The 19,470-nt window shown below is 53.9% G+C and overlaps 2 protein-coding genes across 4 annotated transcripts in view; both read right to left on the bottom strand.

Moving 5' to 3' along the window:
- Positions 1-1,613: 1,613 nt before the first annotated feature.
- On the bottom strand, positions 1,614-10,976 carry SLC2A8 (solute carrier family 2 member 8). 3 transcript variants are annotated; one of them, XM_032636119.1, is made up of 10 exons: positions 10,824-10,976; positions 10,570-10,732; positions 10,114-10,320; positions 8,360-8,459; positions 6,741-6,940; positions 5,865-6,008; positions 5,657-5,765; positions 4,753-4,920; positions 4,246-4,391; positions 1,614-2,693 (listed from the first exon to the last, which is right to left on the bottom strand). In XM_032636119.1, exons 1-10 carry the CDS (start codon positions 10,877-10,879, stop codon positions 2,556-2,558), a joined length of 1,431 nt encoding a protein of 476 aa, XP_032492010.1. In that variant the 5' UTR covers positions 10,880-10,976; the 3' UTR covers positions 1,614-2,555. The 3 variants fall into 3 exon arrangements, with proteins under 3 accessions (XP_032492010.1, XP_032492009.1, XP_032492011.1); XM_032636118.1 differs by having other exon boundaries at positions 10,570-10,735; positions 10,824-10,938; XM_032636120.1 differs by lacking the exon at positions 10,570-10,732 and having other exon boundaries at positions 10,824-10,922.
- Positions 10,977-14,056: 3,080 nt separating this feature from the next.
- The window catches only part of GARNL3 (GTPase activating Rap/RanGAP domain like 3), an 82,736-nt gene continuing 77,322 nt past the window's right edge, over positions 14,057-19,470 (bottom strand). Inside the window, exons 24-27 of the mRNA XM_032634992.1 lie at positions 18,491-18,629; positions 17,526-17,741; positions 16,166-16,292; positions 14,057-14,523 (exon numbers count right to left, since the gene is read on the bottom strand). Coding sequence (XP_032490883.1) covers positions 14,346-14,523; positions 16,166-16,292; positions 17,526-17,741; positions 18,491-18,629 — 660 coding nt within the window. The 3' untranslated portion in view covers positions 14,057-14,345. The remainder of the gene's footprint in view (positions 14,524-16,165; positions 16,293-17,525; positions 17,742-18,490; positions 18,630-19,470) is intronic.

Consider the following 19,470-nt stretch of genomic DNA (forward strand, 5'->3'; position numbering starts at 1 on the left):
TGGAATTTCCCCACAAGCCTGTTGATCTTCACTAATCAAGCAATTTTCTGATGAGCAATTTACTTTCAGAGGCATTTTGACGTTAAGGAGATGAGAATGTGTTACCTGGGAAGCAGAAATGAGTTTGGGGGTCCTAAGCCTCTTTTCATTTTGTACTGTCTCTCTCTCTTTCAATCATAGCTGGTAGTGTTTTTCCCCAATATGATTCTACATTTGTGGGTCTTCTAAGAATCTCATTGGGATTCACTCCGTTAAGCAAGTCACACCCACAGATCTCTTTGAGATAAGCTCTTCTCTACCTTGGGCTTGTGTAATTTTTAGGCTTACAACTTTGGAGGTCAGAAGTCTGAAGTGGACCTCACTGGGCTAAAGTCAAGGTGTCTTCAGGGCTACTTTCCTTCTGGAGGCTCTAGGGGGAGAATCTCTTTCCTTGCTTTTTCTAGCTTCCAGAGGCTGCCTGCATTCCTTGGCTAGTGGGCTCTTCCAGCTGGTGTGTTCTGCCTGTGCCACAGGCCCAGCAGGTGCTAAACCCATAATAGCCACTAGGAGGTAGGCAAGGGTTTTCTTGCCTTAGTCTTGCGAACCCACTTATGGCCACTGGGGGGTAGCAGAGTGGTTCACGCCACAGTTGATTCCGCCCGTGTCCACTGGGTGGTGTTAGGGAATTTCTTGCCTCGTTCTCAGAAGCCAGGATTCTCCTGGAAGTTGTTCTCGGGGTGGGAGTGGGAAATGGGGTGGATGTCGGCTGGCAACGCACATTTCTATCCTAGGCTGGGTAAAGCGCAGCTTCTGCTGCACCTGTCTTCTGGAGATGTTTCATCCTGCCCCACTTCTTCATGGACCTGTGCCTGATGGTGCTGGACTGGGCTCCTGGGGTAGATACAGGGGTGTCAGCTGGGGCTGGCTCTTAGTCCCTGAAGCACCTTGTGCTCTGATGGGAAGGCCTTAAAGGAGTGTACGGGGACCTCTGAAAAGTGTGTGTGTCCACGGTCCTTGGTACCTATAAGTAGGTGCTGGTAGCAATCACAGGTGGCTGAGGCAGTAGGGTAGGAGATAAAGAGAAACACTTGTAAAGATTGCAAATATCCCCTTATGAAGCACCCCTAGAGCCTCACATGCAGCCTCACAACCAGCCTTGCATGCAGCTCCCCGTCTCCACCACAGCCTCCCACCCTCACCTGCACAGCCTTACCACCACCAGCAGCTAAACTGATTGAGCACTTATACAGTGCCATCCTCAGATCTAAGTGCTTTACATGATCATCTCCTTTCATCCTCATAACAACCCCACGAGGGAGATAACATCATTATGCCCATTTTACAGATGAATGAACCGAGGCTTAGGGAAGTTAAGCGACTTGTCCTGCTCTGTCCCCCACCGCTCTGCCCTGGACCACTCCACACTTCCATTCCCCTTGTCTCCGGTCTCATTCGGTCTCATTCCAAAGCTTAATACAAGATGTCAAGGTGGGCACATGCTGGGCTGCACAGCCTGAGAAGTGAATAAAAACAGGTTACAGAATGGGAAGTAGGGCGTCCCACTTCTGTGTAGTGATGCTGGGAAGCATGTATGTTGGGGGAGAGATCTTTTAAGACAGAACGAGATTCTCTGGTAAGGTGCAGGTGTGAATATTTTATTATTTATCTAAATAAAGTTAATACTTGTAAAGTACTTAGGATAGTGCCTAGCAGATGTTAACTGCCATAAAAAATAATTACATTACATAAATCTGTGTTTTCCAGTTTTCCTGCAATAAACACGTATTACTTATACAGTAGACAATAAAAGTAATTTGTAAAAGACTTCTGGCTCCATTAAAGTTAATATGAAGAGAGGCTTCTTTTTTGCAGGAGGAACTCAAGATTTGATGACTAATGATTCAGGGGACTGAACCCAAGGAAAGAGTCAGAAATGACCTCCAAGTGCCAAAGGCAAGCCTAGCTGACCATGAGAAAGCAGATCCATAGATGTTCTTGGCAAGACAGTCTGTGGGAGGCCTAGTTTTATGGAAGGGACAGGAAAATGCCCTTCTGGACTGCAGCCCACACAAAGAGGTCACGACCTGATTTTCTGAGTCAAATATTTATTTGGCAAAGTTCCTTCCTGATAATGCAGCCATGTGAGAGGAGTAACCATGGCCATCACCCAGCCTCCAAAAGCATCTTCTCCAGAAAACGAGGAACCAAGAGTCCCCCTTCTCCGCTGTCACTTTTGTGTCGTGATGGAGATGGCACGTGGAGGACTGACCACAGCACAACAAAGCGTCTCCGAGATGTTCCCTCCACACGAGTCACAGGGCAGCAGTGGAAACTGGACCCAGGGGCTGGGAACCTTGTCCCCGTGCTTCACTGGGCTGTAGAGAGCTGGGCAGGAAGGTGGGGCCCCAGAGGACAAAACTCCAAGGGGCTACAGTCCTGGCTTCTGACTCCCTGGGGGCAGGCGGGGCGTCCAGACTCCAGCTGAGGCTCAGTTTGGAGTCACAGGCAGGCACCAACCCCTCCGAGGCCCAAAGCTGGTCCAGCTAGGAGGGGCAGCCACTCACAGGAAGGGGCTGTCATCGCCCCTCAAAATGGGCTGTGATTTGCTCCAAAGTCTTTCCTTTGGTTTCAGGGACACAGGCCAGAGTGAAAAGGACACTGAAGATGCAGAAGGCAGCGGCCAGCCAGAAGGCACCGTAGGGCCTGAGCACCTCCTGCAAAGAGAGTGGAGAGGCCATGCATGGACGCGGCAGGTCAGGAGCCCTCATGCCCCAGCCGAGAAGCCTAGGCCCCAGTCGGGGCCCACCCCGCCCAGGCTCAGGGGAGTGGAGGGGGCTCTGCGGTCCACCATCCAGAAGCCTGAGCTGAGCACCGTCCAAGGTGTGAAGTTGTGTGGCGGGGACACTGAGGCTCACTGTGACGAAGTGACTGCCCCCAGGTCAGAGACCTGCTATCAAGTGAGAGCTGGGTTTCCTCCCCCAGCGCCTGACCTCACGGCCCACAGACCTCCGCTCTACACTCAGCTTTGGCCCCGCCCTCTGTGGTCCCTGCCGCCTTAGGAGTCTCTTCTTGGTGCGGGAGGAAATGGGGGAGCTATCGGCAGGTGGCGATGGGGGCGTGTGCACACACGGGGACACTCAGGGCCCATGTGTGGAGCGGGGAGGGAGCGGTGACTTTCGGTCAGAGTCAGTCCACTCTCCCAGCCCAGCCCCAGTGACCTCCCAGGTGCCAGAACCAAAGGCCGCTCCCTTTCAGCTCCTCTTCCTCTGGGACATGGTGACCCCACCCCCTGCTCCTTGAAGCCTTTCTCTTGGCCTCTCAGCACTGTACACCCCCAGGTCCTCTTAGGTCCTTTGGTGCCATACCCCTCCTTTACTGTCTGTCCCCTCCAAGCTCCCAGCAAGTAATTTCCGCCCCCAGGCCTCTGCTCTGGTCTTCCTGACATGCTCCCCAGGGCAGCGCAGGCTCTACAGAGTCCGGTCCAGCCCCAAGCATCCATTCCTCTCATGATCTGCCTCCCCTTGCCCCAGCCCGGCCTCCCGGTGCTTCACCCTCCCACCACTGTCCACTTCATGCCAGTCCTTGTCATAAAGGGGACCCTGTCCATCCCATTCACTGCTGTTCTGGCACCCTGAACAGGCCAGGACGTGGTAGGTACCAGGAGACCTGGGGGGAGACGAATGACTGAACAAATGGCTTGACTGTCTGCACCAGAGTGGTCCCCACTATTGGATGGGAGGCCCTGAGGCAGGGACCATGTCTGTGTCAGTCCATCCATGAGAAGGTGGCAAAATGTTGAACTGAACTGACACTCCCATCAACCCTAAGAGGAAGGTATGCTACCCTTCTCCATTTCTAGTCCGGGAAGCTGGTTCAGAGAAAGGTGAACAGCACACCCAACGCCACCCAGCAGGGAGGCAGCCAAGATGGGGACGGAGCCCAGGCCTGTTGACTCCAAAGCCGGAGTTTCTCTCACAGCCCTGCTTCCCAGCCCGTGTCCCCAGAGTCCAGTGGAGGACAAGGTCAGCTCTGCTGTCCTTCCACCTGGACAGCCTGGAGGTTCCTGAGTGGCCACAGCCTGGGTTTCTCGCTGGCCCGGCCTGTCTGCTCCCCCTCACCCCTGACCAAGATGGTGTCGCAAGATGCTGGGGCCTCAGCCTGCGTGCAGAGCCACGGACCCCAAGTCTCTCGCAACAAGAGCAATTCTGAAAAGCGCTTCTCTGCTGACTACTGCGTGAGGGGGAGGCCACCAGGGTCCGCACTCACCATGAGGCTGCTGAACTCTTTTGTCACGAGAAATGCCATGAACCAGTTGGTGAGGACGCAGACGCCTGTGGCCACGCCCTTGACGTGCAGAGGGAAGATCTCAGACATGAGGAGCCAGGGGATGGGTCCCCAGCCCATAGCAAAGCCTGCGGGAGCAAGATAGGCGTCAGGGCCCACAGGGCTGGACCCTCGGCTCGCCGCAGACCACCTGGGCTGAAGCCTTGCGGGGCTGCCCAGCTGTGGCCTGAGGGGGCCTGGATGCCACCCTGGAGTCTTAGGCCACTGTCCTCACTTCTTATGCATCAGGCCTTTGCTACGGAACGGGACAAGGAAGGGCCTGCTTGGAGGGCTGTCGTGGTAGTCGTGTGAGAGGAGCAGAGACGGGCTCAGCTTGGTGCCTGGTACACGGTCAGAGCTGCAGACGCAGAGGTGAGGGCGGGTAGGCCTGGCCTCACTGGGAGCCACAGGAACCTGGCTCCCTCACCCCCCCCAGCCCCCCCCACTCACCAGCGATGAAGAGGCACATGCTGCCCACCGCCAGCCAGGCCAGCCCCACACCGGCGGGCTCCATGGAGACGGGCGCCAAGAGGTCCACGTGCGAGGAGTTGCTAGGGCCGCCCTGGGTCAGCTTGAAGTAGGCGCCAAAGGCGCTGGTGCTGAACACCATGACCACACCTGCAGGTGGAGCGCGGCAGTGGGCGGGACAGGGCAGGGGGAGGCGGCCCACGGCCCGGGCACGTGGCACTGGGGGGCGGGAGTCTCAGTGCACTGTGGGCCACAGCAACGTGGCCCAGATGCCTCTGAGACGGGCAGTGAGCAGAGCCCTGCCTGGCTGCACTCACCCCAGCCCGGCCCTGCCAGCCCCGGCTTGGACCTTGTACCTCAGCAAACTCCAAGAAGCTCCTGGAAGCGGATCCTCCCCAGCCTGAGGAAGCAGGAGCAGCCAGAGGCCAGACCTGCTTTCCCAGCAGCACCAGGTGCTCGGTAGGGCTCAGAACACGAGGCGCCTCACTCGGATCATCTCCTGACCCTCACAATGGCCCACAGCTACCCCGTTTCACAGAGGGAAGACAGGCTCAGGTAAAGTCACTTGCCCAGAAAGACCACAAGCTTCTGAGCCGCTTCAGCCCGGCCCTCAGTTTCCTCATCGTACACTGGGCCCTGATGGCACCTTCTTGTAGGTTCACTGTGAAGGTTAAGGTGTGATGCAGCGATGTGGTTAGCACGGGCCTGGTCTCAAACACGTGCTCAGTGAGAGCTCTCCTGAAGTCTGGCCTTGTTCTCAGGGACACTCAGCCATTGTCCTCCTCCCTCAACGTGGTGACCTCAGCAAAGACCCTCCAGCCTGTGGTGGGAGGCTGGCCTGGGCCACCCACCTGCAGAGGGCTGAGCCGTCACCCTTGGGCCTCACCTGACAAGGCCAGGAGCAGCCTGCGCCCGGCTCTGTCCATGACGAGGGCCGCTATGGCCGTGAACAGCACCTGGATGATCCCCACGATGACCGAGGCCAGGCTGCTGTCCTGAGGAGACGGGCCGAGGTGGATCAGGCGAAGACCCCGGAACTAGGTCCCACCCATATGGCATCCAAGTGAGGCAGGCCTGGGCAGAGGCCTCTTTACCTTGAACTTGGCCTCCTCAAAGATGGTCTCTGCGTAGAACATGACAGCGTTGATGCCCGACAGCTGCTGGAAGGCCATCAGTGAAATGCCGATGATGAAGGGCTTGTAGACGCCAGGACGCCGCAGCTGGGCCAAGTGGAAGCCCTGCTCAGACGGAGACCGGGCATCAGTGCTTCTCCCTACCCTGTCCCGAGGGCGCCCCAGCTTTGAGCCCACCGTCCTGAGGCCTGGTGGAGTAAGGAAGCCTCTGCTCCTTGTCCCGGCCCCACCTGAAGCCTCTACTTCAGGTCCCTGCATCACTTTAGCCTCCGATTTGTAAGGTAACAAGATCTTCACCTCCCCACGTCCATTCCTGATTTGTTGGGGGATCCACAAAGATGTTCTATGAGCAAAGAGCCCAGGGTTCCCGAATCCCACTAGCCTGGGGTCTGGGCCTGGGCCAAGCGCCTCCCCACGCCCCACTGATTCTCACCACCACTGCCAGACACGTGCTGTGACTCCCAGTTTACAGATGAAGAAACTAGGGCTAAAGATGGGAAGGTCACACAGCAGGTAAGGGGCAGAGACTCAGTCTTCTCCCCTGCCTGACAACTCCCTGTTTAAAAAACCTAAGTCCTCAAATCTGCACCTGCATTTTCCTCTGATGTGGCCCGGCCTTTCTCTTCCTGGGACAGGAAGGTCAAGGCTCAGGCTTTCCCAGGGATGTCCAAGGTTGGGGCCCAGCCAAGCAGCGGGGCTCGAGCAGGACAACACCCCTGATCCCACCCGCCACTGTGTGTGTACAGCCTTTGCAGCAGACTGTGCTGACCTCCCCTGGCTGCAAAGGGGTGATACCTCATGGCCCCCTCCCCCCAGCTCTGGCTCCCAGCCCCTCACCTCGTGCTCGGCCCCGACCGGGGGCTCTTCCCAGCCCTGCTCGGAGCCCCACAGGAACTGCATGGCAGCCACGGCTTCCTGGCGCTTGTGCTGGGTCAGCAAGTAGCGAGGGGTCTCAGGCATGCAGCACGTGAGCAGCAGCATGAAGGAGGGGGGCGCACAGCCCAGCACAGCCAGCCAGCGCCACTTGAGGACCCAGCCTGGGTGGGGCGGGGTGGGTCAGACATCAGAGCTGGGGTGAGCCAGCCTGGACCTTCTCTGGGAGTGCCTGCCCCCTCGCCGACCCCAGGGACTCAGCTTAAGGGGTGGGGACCTCACTACCTTTGCATGGCTACCCTCAGGTTTGTTGTTGATATCGTCATTATTATTGCTAAATGTTGTGGAAACGATGGGGGGTATATCAGTGACTATGTAGCCATTAAACAAAGGCGCTCGCTATGTATTGACGTGGTATATGGCACCATTTGTCTAAAAGGTAGGAGCAGGAGAATAAATATGCATAGTCCTCCTACATGCAGGCTCTCAGGAAGGCTGCCGAGAAGCAGGCAAGGCTGGCGCCTCCGGAGAGGAAGAGCGACAGAGTCGGGGGAGACTTTTCACTGAAAACCAGTCAATCAAAACTCACAGAAACTGATCAATGAAAGTGCAGATTATGATGACCTGGAGGAAATTTTACGGGTGTGACCCACGTCTGTCCCGAACGTCAGTGTCTGTGCAGGGGCTCTGGCATACTGCTGGCCCCGCAAGGCAGCTAGACTGCTGGCAGGACTCTGAATGAGACTCAGGATGGTTAAGGGGGTCAAAATGAAAGACCACGGACCCGCAGGTCAGCTACTCTGAAGAACCAGAGGGCACGTGCCCCAGGCCCTGCCACGGCCAGTCAGGCCCGAAACCCCCACCCCCCCAGCGGTTCTCAGGCCATTCCTTGACAATTCTCATTTGGGGCCTGCTGCCAGGCTCTTTTCACAGTGTCACTTAATCCCTCAACAGCCTCGGACTAGGTAGGATTATCTCCACTTAAAGACAGGGAAATTGAGGCTCCCAGGGGCGGTGTGACTAGGTCAAGGTCACACAGCTAGTAACTGGCAGATTCCCCTAACCTGGCACTGTCAGATACGAAGCCTGCCCTCCTTCTATCCCAGCTCAGTTCCAGTCTGCCTCTGGAAGCTTCCTCACGCTGGCCCCAGCTCTGACCCTCGGGTCCCCTGGAACCTGCCTCCTTCAGGCTGCAAATCCAGTACTGATTCTGAGGGAGACAGGCTTGGGTCCTCCGAGCTCTTAGGCTAAAGACTCTGGAGTGCCCCCTCCACCCCCAGGACCCTAGTTTGTCACCACACAGCGGGGTACTGACCTAACCAGTCAGCCCTCCCCCCACTCCTGGAATGGGCTTCTGCTCTGGGAAGATGAGGACATCACCTTCTCCAGCTCTCCCCAGAACTTTGTCCCAAGACCCACGTGACCCAGGGTCTCAGGGAGGTGGTCTGGGAACCTGGCATCTTGGGCAGTGGCTGTGTGACCTCAGGCAAATCCCTTGACCTTTCTGAACTTCAGTTTCTATATCTGTAAAATAGCCACGGAGCCATTAACAGTTACCAAGAGAGATAACACGAAAACTCTACCTGCCAGATAGGCTAGAAGGATGCCTATGACGACCATGAGCTGCACACAGGAGCCGAGCAGCCCCCGTACTTCGGGGTAGGCAATTTCGGAGATATATACCTGTTGGTAATTAAGATGGGATTTTACTTGGGGTCGAAGAGTTCTTAAAACTGAAAAGTCTCAACCATTCAGAGCTGAGGAGAGCCTTGGCTGGGGCAGCTACAGGCCCAGTGGGCTCCTAACTGCAGGTCCTGGTCAGCAGAGCCCTCCGCATACCTCCCTGCCCCCACCAAGTGACCTGCAGCAGGTGTTTAAAGGGTATAGAAGTGGCTGCTATGTGTGTGGGGCGGGGGCGAGAAGGGCTTTTCAACCTTTCATTTATTGTATGTATACCCTTGAAAAAATGCAAATTTTGATGCAATAGGTGTGCGGTGGTCCAGGTCCAAGATTCTGCCTTTCTAACCAACTCCAGGTGACACCCAGGCTGCTGGTCCAAGGACCATACTTTTTTTTTTTGTGGTACGCGGGCCTCTCACTGTTGCGGCCTCTCCCGTTGCGGGGCACAGTCTCCGGACACGCAGGCTCAGCGGCCATGGCTCACGGGCCCAGCCACTCCGCGGCACGCGGGATCCTCCCGGACCGGGGCACGAACCCGTGTCCCCTGCATCGGCAGGCGGACTCTCAACCAGTGCGCCACCAGGGAAGCCCCCCAAGGACCATACTTTGAGTGGTGCCCCTGGAGTGAAAGCAGGAACTCTTCACCTCAGTTGCTACCAGTGACTGCCACGGCATCCTCTGGGCTCGGGAGCCAGAAAGCCCTTGCCTATGCTTCTAGGTTATTCCATACCTTATGCCCATGTCTAAGACAAGTGTGCTTTTGCCCAGTAAAAAAAACCCTCCAAAATATAAAATCCAACCTAGCTGCTGCCTGTTACCCAGCAAATGCAGCTGAAATGAGTGGTAGGTGCAAAGGGATGGATTCTGAGCTACTGCTCTCAATCTTGACCAGGTTAGGGTGTGGGTGGTTGATCATCCAAACCCAGCTGGGTTGACCCCACAACCCCAGCTGCCAGGGTCCAAAGTCCTTCCACAGGCCATGCGAGGGCCAGGGCTGTATGTGCAGGGTCTCACTGAAGCCTCACAACCACAGCACAAGGTAATGCCATTATTCCCATTTTATAGGCGCAGAGAGGCGCTCTGCCCTGGTAAGTGGCAGAGCCGGGATTTCACCCAGATGTCCAGCTCCAAAGGCAGCCTGGGAAGTGCTGGGTCAGGAGGTGGTGAGAGAGAAGCAGGGGGAGTGGCTGGAGGACCCGTTCCTGAGCAATGAAGGGGAGCGGCAGGTCCCAGCAGCCTTTGCCCCTGGGGACAAACCAGAACAGGATTTTCCTGCTTAACTGTAGTCAGTGGTCTGAATGACAAGGTGGGGCGGGGATTTGAGCCATACTGTGAGGCTTCTGTTGACCATCTACAGGTGCCATCTTATTTGTGGAGCAAAAGAGAGAGCCTGTTAAGTGACACCATCCTGGGCTCCAGAAATAGCTTCACCACTGACTAGCTTAAACAAAGGACTTCAGGTTTCTTAAGCTCACTTCATCTGTAACCAAGGACAATAACAGCGGCTATTTCCAAGGCCCGTTGGAGTGTAAGGAAGACGAAGCAGGGAAGGGGCATGGTGCCAGGCAGGCAGGAGGCCGCAGCCAGGGAGAAACAAGGCCCCCAGGTCTGCTCCTTCTCCCCGGTCCCAGGGCGCCAGGCTGGGGGACACACTCACCGGGGCCACTAGCGAGGCAATGCCGCAGGCCAGGCCGGTGAGGAGGCGGCCTCCGAGCAGCATCCACACGTTCTGAGCCGCTGTGATGACGGTGAAGCCGGCCACGAAGGGTACGGCGCAGAGCAGGAGGCTCAGCTTGCGCCCAGCGCGGTCCACGAGCCAGCCGCCCAGCACGCCCCCCGCCGCGGCGCCCAGGGTCACGATGGCCTGGGGGCGGGGCGACCGCCGGCTGAGGAGGGGGCGCCGGTGGTGCCGCGGCCCAACCTCGCCCTCTACCCCACCCTCAGCGGCCTTGGGGCAAGGGGATGGGCGACCCCTGGCAGGGGAGCCGGGACGTACTCGGCGGAGGGTCTCAGTGCCCGCCCGAAGCCAGGCAGGGGGAGGGTCCTGGCGCCCATCTTAAGGGTGGGCGAAGGAGGGTCCCAGGAGGGCTGGAGGGTGAGCCCAAGGTCTCACCCCGAACCAGGAGGCGGCGGCATCGTCGAGGCGCAGGGCCGGGGGCGCGGCGCGCCGCAGGCTCGGGATGGCCGGGGAGCTGTAGCCGAGCGCGAAGCCGAAGCTGAGTGGGCCCAGAGCAGCGGCGAAGGCGGCGAGGAAGACGCGGCGGCCGCGGGGAGCGCTGCTGGGACGGGGAGGTCGGTGAGCGGGGCCTGGCGCAGCGGGAGGGGCGAGGCAGCGCCCCCGGGGCTCGGGTTCCCCTGTCCGCTCACCTGCCGCCCAGCGGCCGCAGGAGCGGCTGGGTCTCCTCCTGGTCCCCAGGCGTCATGTCCGCCGCCAACGCTTGCCCGGTCCGCTCCGACGCCCGAACTGCTGCGGGTCCCGCGAGTGTGGCCTGCACCGGCCTGTCAGGCCAGAGCCAGCCAATGAACGGTGAGTGATGGCTCTGGGGCGGGGTCGGAACGGCAGCGGGTATGGGAGCAACCAATGGGAACGCAAGGCGGTGTTCGCCTCTGCGCTAGGAGCCGCCCTTGAAGTCAAAGCGGACCAATGGAAGCAAAGAGCCGGTAGGCGACGAGCACTGGAACCACCCCTAGGACAGAGCTATCCAGTGTATAGGTGGGGCTATCCAGTGTATCCTATCCAGTGTATAGGAGTTTGTAGCTGGGTCGGAGCACACAGCCACCCAATAGGAGTGTGATGCGAGCTCGGAGGCGGGGTCATATAGATGCCTTACACAGAGCCGGCCAATGAGGGTAGAGGGCGGGGATTGCACTTGCGCCTGGATCCGCCTCTCAATCTAGCTTCAACCAATGGGGCTAGGAGCTGGACGAAGGCGGAGCACGTGGGCCGCGCCCAGAACTTCCCGTCCCAACTCTGGGCAGCAGCAACTCCCCTCCGTGGTCGGGTCTGCGGTTCCTGTTCGGCGTTAACCGCTGCCCTGGGGCCTGGGCACTTCTGCCCACCTAGAGCCGCAGGGCGGAAAGTCTCCAAACAACGGTTCTGGCCCACTCTCTCGGATGCCGAGCCTGGCGCTCCAGCTTCGTTGCCGGGGCAGAGGCGTGGCCCTTGGCGCCACAGCCCACCTCCGTGCTCATCACGACTCGGGGTTGGGGTGGGGCGGGGGGAGGCCCAGGTTGCCGACGATGACCAGGACCTTCGGGTGCTGAGGTCCTGTGTTGGGCGGGGTCCCTCATGCCTCATAGCTATGACTGATCTGGGCTTAAATCAGTGAGCTCTACGCTCCCTGTTAAATTCCACTCACTTCATAGGTAACCCTGACTTTGGAATCTTCATCTTAATATCTCCCAATTTTGAGTCCCCTGCGGATGTTAATAGCCAGCCTATGTGCGTGCACCCAGGTCACTGCTGGAGGTGAGTGCGATGAAGTCAGTGCGCTGTAGAATCTCACCGTTTGTATGCCGCACTCTCTGGGTGCAGGCAACTGCGGTGGAGTGCTGTGTGTTTCCGGCAAGAACCAGGGCTAAGAGAGTGATAGGCTTAGCTTCTAATCCCTCTCTGGCCCTCTGTTTCCTCATCTCTAAGTGGAGATGACAGTTAACTATCTTGCAGGAGGGTTTTGAGTAGGGGCAATATATAAAAAGACCAAGCACATGCCAGGTACTCAAATGCTAGCCTGTACGAATAGTGCAGTCACCTGATAGTACTGTCTTTCAAGACAGGCAACCGCCCCTCTGTGCTTCCTCAGCATCTGTGCTCCAGTCATAAATGTTTAGTATTTATCATTGCTTGTGATCACCTGTTTACTTCTCTCCCTCCCCCAATGGACATGATCTCTTGCTCTAGACAGTGGGTACTTGATGTTTGCAGAGAGGAGGGATGCCTCAGACTTCAAGGGCAAACGCTGCACTTAGACGGTTTACTTTGCAATTCAGCCTGGGGGATATGCAGAGAGGCTTCTGTAAACAGGGTGATCCGCCAGCCCAGCTAAGGCCAGCCAGTCCTCTGAGCCACGGATCCCTACAAAGCTGCTCCTGCCCTCTGGCTGGTCATCTCCCTCCCCGTGAGTGTGCAGTGTTCACTTCTCGGCCTTTGTAAGCAGACCCTGCTGCCAGGTCTGCCTTCCGCGCCCCCTTTGTAAGCTAAGCTCCATCAGTCTGTTTAGTAGGGCCCACCTCTTGCCGTTTCTACATCCACTCCTCAGATCTGTGACTCTTGTCAAATCATGGGGTGCCACTTGCTGCCAATCTCTTTGAAAGAATGGTCTAAATAGCCCTTGGTTTTTCTATTCCAGGCTGAGAAGTAAGAAACTTCAGAAAAAACAAAAAATGACAGGAAAGACACACATACAAGCTCATGAAGCTTACAGAGTATTTTTACACGAAAAACACCAGCCAGATTCAACTGATACAAGGCTCTCAGCCTGGCTCTGTATGGTGGACAGGGAGAGAGAGAGAGCACAGCTCTGGGATCAGAGAACTCACAGGTTCAAATCACTGCCCCTTTCTGAGCCTCAGTTTCCTTACCTGAAAAGCAAGAATAATAAAATCTAATTCACAAAACTTTAGGTGAGGTTGAGATACAGTATGTAGTTGATCTTGTTGCCTTCTGCTGAAGGGGACCAGGCAGCCTTCAGCTCGGATGCTTCATGTTGGACCGTCTGTGCCACAGGCAGAGAGGGGAGATCTCCCCACAGTGTGCAAGGCCCAGAAGGAGATAGGGTCCAGAACTTGTGTGAAATCTATCAGATCAAGGTCGTGTCAAGCGCAGGCCTCTGCACCTAGTGAGAAGACCTGCAGAAGAGCTCCTCAGAGCCACTTTAACAGGCAAATGATCTCAGGTTTCTTTTGATGGGTAATATAGGCAAGACGAGACAATAAAATGGAATCCATCAGACTAAAGCCAAAAGTAAATTATCTTCTTCATACCGCTTAAAATTGGTACAATATCAGCGAAACTAGGTTTCCCTCCTTTGATTTCCCCTGGCTAGAGGCTGACATCTCACTGTTTCATTCCCACCTGGCCAAACTCACATTTTCTTCTCACTTTAAGGAGGGAGCAACGGAAGGCAGATACATGATAAGAGGAAGGATACTCATTTGGTTCATGTGAGAGAGCAAAGCAGACTGGAACAAGAGGAGGGAGTTTGAGAATGATAATTCTGATGATGGAGAGTAACTGTTTCTTGGTTATATGATTTCACAATAACAATACCCCCCCCCCCCCAAAATCTTAAGACTCTTTAACAGGCTCCTATACCTTATTATTTTTTGTGAGACACAAAGAGAAAGAAGCAGGAGTTTCGAAGATCTAAAAATTCAGCTTTTCTCAAAAGTCTGTAGGCAGAAACGCAGCTGGTTCCAATCACAGTGAACTGAAACAGCAACAGGGGCCAAAGGTGCAGAAAGAAAACTTATTTATAATAAATTTTCAAAGCAATGGCTTTTCTTTATAAAAGAAACACAGTATGTGACAAAACAAAACCGTAATGAAAAAATAACTTTTCCATCTAAGTATATAAAATATAAGAGAAGGTTGCAGTAAATAAGAATGAACATTTTTGATTTATTCAAAGTTTCAATCTAAAACCTCAATGAAATCTACCACCTTTAATTACAAGGGTACTGATGGTTCCTGAACAGAAAGAAACAAAGGTTAAGATGGCACCGGACATTGGAGAGTGACCCAAACTGGCCGAGGGTGCAGAAGGTTTGGTCCAATAGACCACGGACAGGCTAAAAGCCACATTTTGTTGAGAACTGATGTCGGAACTGGTTAAAGAGTATAAACCTCCGTAAGAAAATTAAAGATGGCAAACTCGACTGGGACTCTGTTTACTTCAAGTCAATAATGTCTTCGTCCGAGGAAGCTGTGAGCTGAAAGGGGCTGCTGCCCCAGACAGGGCTGCCTTCTCTCTCAGCCACAGGGTCCGGGTCGGAGCTTGTCGACTGGTAACGCCCCTCGGGATTGGCTTCAGAAGTGGAAGGACTTTCCAAGGAGCTCGACGTGATCCTAGAGGAGAAAAGTCACTGTGAACAGATCCTGGGGCACCGCTGAGCTGGCTGCTCTGTTTCCTGTTCCCCTAAACTCGGGAGCCCTTCTCCCCCTCCCCCTGCCATTATGGGGGAGAGGTGGGGGAGTGCAGGAGTGACCCCCACCCCAGCAGAGCTGGTGTTCTGCAGGCAGACAGCCCGATCTCACGGGTGGTTATGGGTTTTAAAAGCCAGCGGTGACACACAGGTGTTTGTGTGGAAAATCGGGATAATGTCGGGATAATGTCACTCTGTCTAAAACCCTCCCCTGGCTCCCCACGGCCTGACCCCTCCAGCCTCGTCCCAGCCCACCCCCGCCCTCTCTATTTTCTCCTGCATTCAGGACACTCATTCTCTTGATACCTGCAAAACCAACCTGACCAAATTCAGGGAGTTCATTCATTCAACAGGTACTCATGGAGCCTGTAAAAGCCCCGGCCCAGCCTCTGGCTGCTTTTGACCTTGCATCCTTGTCTGTGCTCAAGCTGACCCACTCTCTTCTCTCTCTCTCTCTCTCTCTCTCTCTCTTCGGGGCCTTTACCCCTGCTATTCCTGCCGTCGGAGGGGCTGTTCCCCCAGCTCCTTCTCATTCAAAGCTCAGCTCAATGCCACTTCTTCCAAGAAGCCTTCCTTGACTCCCAGCCCCCACCTCAAGTAGACCTTCTATCTGCCCCACCCCCATCACTACCTTCTTATAGATTTCCTTGCAGTGCTTGTCACTAATGGAAATGATAGCATTTGCTTATTTGTTCACAGGTTTATTATCTGTTTCTCCACACTAGAATGTAAAGTCCACGAGTGCAGGGGCCTGGTCACACAGTAGGGGCTCAATGAAAGTGCATTGGATTAAAGCGTGAGTGAGTACTGCCCCTCTCTGGGCCAGGCTAATGCTTGCTTGATTTATGAGACCCGGCTCAGCCTTTCCTGATGTTTGGGACCCGCCACCCCCGGCCCAGGTGTGGTGTGATGGCATCCCTCATTCTTCTGCACCACCTGCCACCCTGGAATGCTGTAATTCCTAGAATGTCTTTGTTGGCCTTTCCCACCAGCCTGTGAACCCCTGAAGTTCAGCTCCATATCCCCAGCTCAGTGCCAGGTGCTCCAAGAATGTGTGTTGAATGACTCAATGGAGCCTGGACACGTGCCCCCTTGCCCTCCACACAGGAGCAGGCAAGATGTTATCAAGGGACACAGAGAACCTCAGGGGACAAATCAGTGGGATTCAACAAATATTCATGGACACGTGATACTGAACGGCCATCCAGAAAGGCTGTACCTGTTTCCACGCCCACCACAAGTACTGGAGAGCGCCTGTCACTCCTACTGAGCATTCTTGTTTTAAAAAATCCCTGTCAATCTGGCGAGCAAAAAAAGTCTCAGTGTACTTTAATGTGCATTTGTTGGATTGCTAGTGAGGTCACCTGTTTGTCTGGGCCCCTACCTGGCAGGCAGTGTTCTCTGGGGATCCTCAGGGAGGAGCTGGCTGCTAACCCTCTGCTGTGGCTGGCCGAAGGGGCCGGCACATGGCATCCTCAGTCAGCAGGAAGGGCCCTGTGGCTGTCCTGTGACTTCAGGGGCCACCACCCTGAGAAGGGGCTGCTGGGGGCTGCGTCCCTCTTTACCTTTCGCTGCTAGTTGACCTCACTGTCCCTGGTTTAGGGCCTCCTTGGTTTTCTTCCACCCGCTTCCGGGCTTTTGACTTGGGCTTTGGTGCTCCTTCTGCCCTGGGTCCACCTTCATCGGAGAGGCCTGGATTGCAGGGGAGAATCACAGGTCAGAGGGTCATTACCACAGGGCTGCCACAGAGACAGAAAATGCCCTTTTCCTCTTGGTTGGGTATTGGTACGTTATTGGGATCGAGGCAGGAAGAATGATGATAAAGTCTATATTTTTAAATGGTTTTCTGGTTGTCTTGTTGGTAGAAGGTCTTTTTTCTTCTGATTAGAACGAATATATGTATTGGGAAAAAGAGTCAGAGGAGTTTAATGAAGGAGAGAAAATCTACAGTCCTACCACTGGAAACTGTAATTCTCCAGCTCAGAGATTCAATTTCTGAAAAGCACAGTGGTTTATATAATAGTAGTTGGCAGATCAAGCTTTCTGAGGGTATAGTGGGTTAAAAATAGCAATGCATATGTTTAAAAAGTGCCGTGGAAGGCACCAGCTTCTAAAACCAACTGCCTTTGCCAGTGTCAAGGCCTGCCCTGTCAGGTGGTCCGAATCCCCTTCTCCAGTTGGTCAGGAAACATGTGCCGAGGCCAGCTGTCCTTGCAGTTTTATGCCGCGCAGATGCCAATTCAAGTTTTCAAACCAGTTCTTACTGGTTTGACATAACATTTCCATTTTTCCTCATTTTGTTTTCAAAATTCTGAACAAAAATCTTTATAACAGTCTAGCATTTTCACAATCATCATGGTGCTTTATGCTCTCTGGTCTGGTCTCCCACCTGTAAACTGAGAGAGGAGGGCACAGCAAAGATCTTACATCTCTACCATCCCCATAGAACTGCCCCACAGTCCAGGGGCTTTGAGAAGGATAACTGAACTGTACCACAGACGGGCAAGAAAACAAAGCATATGGAAAAAAATAAAAAACCCAAGTAAATTAAAATTTTGGATATACGAATGTGAAATGTTATCTGAGGACTTCAGGATATAAACCCTTCTGGACACTTTCCTAGGAAATTAGACATATGTAGATACTGATGTTTAAAAAAGTCATATCAGACTAGACCTACTGTTTTACAAACTGCCCTTTCCCCCCTGAACATGGTTTGGGCACTTTCCACATCAATAAATACAGATTGACACATCATTGTCATTGGGTAAATGATGTATAGTGTTCCTCGGTGTAGGTGTGCTATAATTTCTTCATAAATCCCTTATGAAAGCGCTCATTGTTTTTGAGGACAGTTAATATCCACAGATAAAACCAGCGGGTATCTTTACAAACAGTGCAAACACGAGAATCGAGAGCCATTACCCAGCAGCTCCCTGCGGGTCCTGCTTGCTATCTCTTTGATCTCCATGCGGGACAGGGACAAGGAGTGAGTGACAGGAATGGCCGCGATGCCGATGCCGATGGAGGTGGGCGGGGTGATGACCTTGGAGACTAAGGGCGATTTCAGAGGCCGCTCGATGCTTCTGCCCACCAGGTTTCTGAGTGGAATCTTGTACAGATTTTTGGACTGAATCTCACCTGAAATAAGAGTTCGAAAAGAACATCAGAACTTTAAGAAGAGTTCATGTTATTCACAAGAGGATAATTCCTGGTTCCTCAACATAGTTAGCATGAAGGAAGAGTTTATGTTGCAGGCTGACCTCCCAAGTCTCATTGGGGGCAATAAAGTGAGGGTGCCCAACGGCTCTGTGTTCTAAGGGCATCGTGTTCATGGGTAAAAGGGGGAAAACGCACCCACTCCTGGTTACAGGAGAAAGGAGTCGACAAGAAAAGCACAGCTGTCCTGCTCGGGAGCTTCAAGCTCTCGTGACAACGAGCCACAGTGACGACTTATGTGGTGAGAAGTTAGGAAAAGCACGAGGCAGTAACCACAACAAAGGCCTGTGGGCAGGGTTCAAGGGTGAAGCCAGGCAGAGTGAAAGTTGGGTGCTGAGTAATGTGTGTGTATGACTATGTCCTTTAAGCTATAAAAACCTACTATATTGTTAACATCCCTGGAGGAAAGGTAACTTGCTGGGGCAAGTTGGAATCTCTCTAGCCCTCAGCTCCCTTCTCCCCATTGCAACAACTGTTTTCATAATGGGATTTTTTGCGGGGGGGGCATTATCACAAGGTTTCTTAAGAATGCAACCACACTGCAAGTTTTTTTATGGCTTCAAATAGTGAGTTCCTTCGGCAGTAGTCACATGTCAGTATTTGACAATGAACTAGAGAAATCAGAATGGATCAAAACTATCTATCATAAGACAGTGAAAATTGGACTTCACCTTCCCCCAGGGAAGAAGGAAACACTGGAGTATCTCTGCCCGGGGGTGTCTGAGGAGAATTGTGGGCACTGGCCCCCTTGGAGCTGCCTCCGGATGAGACCTCATTCACAGATGCGGTTGCTGTGAAGTATATATCCGACTAGAGAGAAAGAGAAGGCGTTACTGAGCCACCTGCTGTTACAGGCCCTGCACCCACCGGCCCTTCTGTCATCACTGCAGGGCCCCCAACTGCCCCCACCCCCACTTGGGGACTGTGGTGCAGGAACGAGCCGGGGAAGCGGCTTCCAGCTCTGCACTCAGACGTTTCCTGAGCGCTAACCTCACCCGCTTATCTGTTTGCTGATACACAATAGAAAAGAGTCCATTTCCCACACACCTGCTGCAAACACAGACACAACACACTTCCCCGACACGGATCTCGGGCATCTGGAGGTTAGAACTGGAGAGGGTTTGGGATTCAGTCAGACCATGTCACAGGTGGGGAAATGGGTTCTCATGATTTAGCAAATACTCAAGCACACCCTCGATGAGCTGGTTTTGGGGTAACGGCGGTGGTATGTGGACTCAGGGACACTGAGTTTCAGGGATTTTGCAAGCTGGCTGCTAAACACAGCCATTATTAAACTTAAATTATATTAAAAAACAAAGGAACTAAATATCAAAATTCAGCCATTCCTAATTATTTTACTACCTTGAGTATTCTCCAAGCTCTTGAGGTAATTTACATGAACACTGTCTTGGGCGGGTGGGGTGATGCTGTGTTCCATCGTGTCACATGGGAAGCCTGAGATCAGTCATGGTGGGACTGTTTACACCATGGAAATCGGCAAATGCTACAAATCAGAGCTTGATTTGTTGTTTTGTTGATTGTCTAGACTTACAGTGATGAAGAAAAAATAATGAAGATTAAAATTAAAAGTGTGTTGAATCTAATGCTAAAATTGAGAGAAGTTTTGGTTTAATGATTTGTACGAGGGTGA

Source organism: Phocoena sinus, chromosome 6 (genome assembly GCF_008692025.1).
Source record: "Phocoena sinus isolate mPhoSin1 chromosome 6, mPhoSin1.pri, whole genome shotgun sequence".
In the NCBI taxonomy this organism is placed as follows: domain Eukaryota; kingdom Metazoa; phylum Chordata; class Mammalia; order Artiodactyla; family Phocoenidae; genus Phocoena; species Phocoena sinus.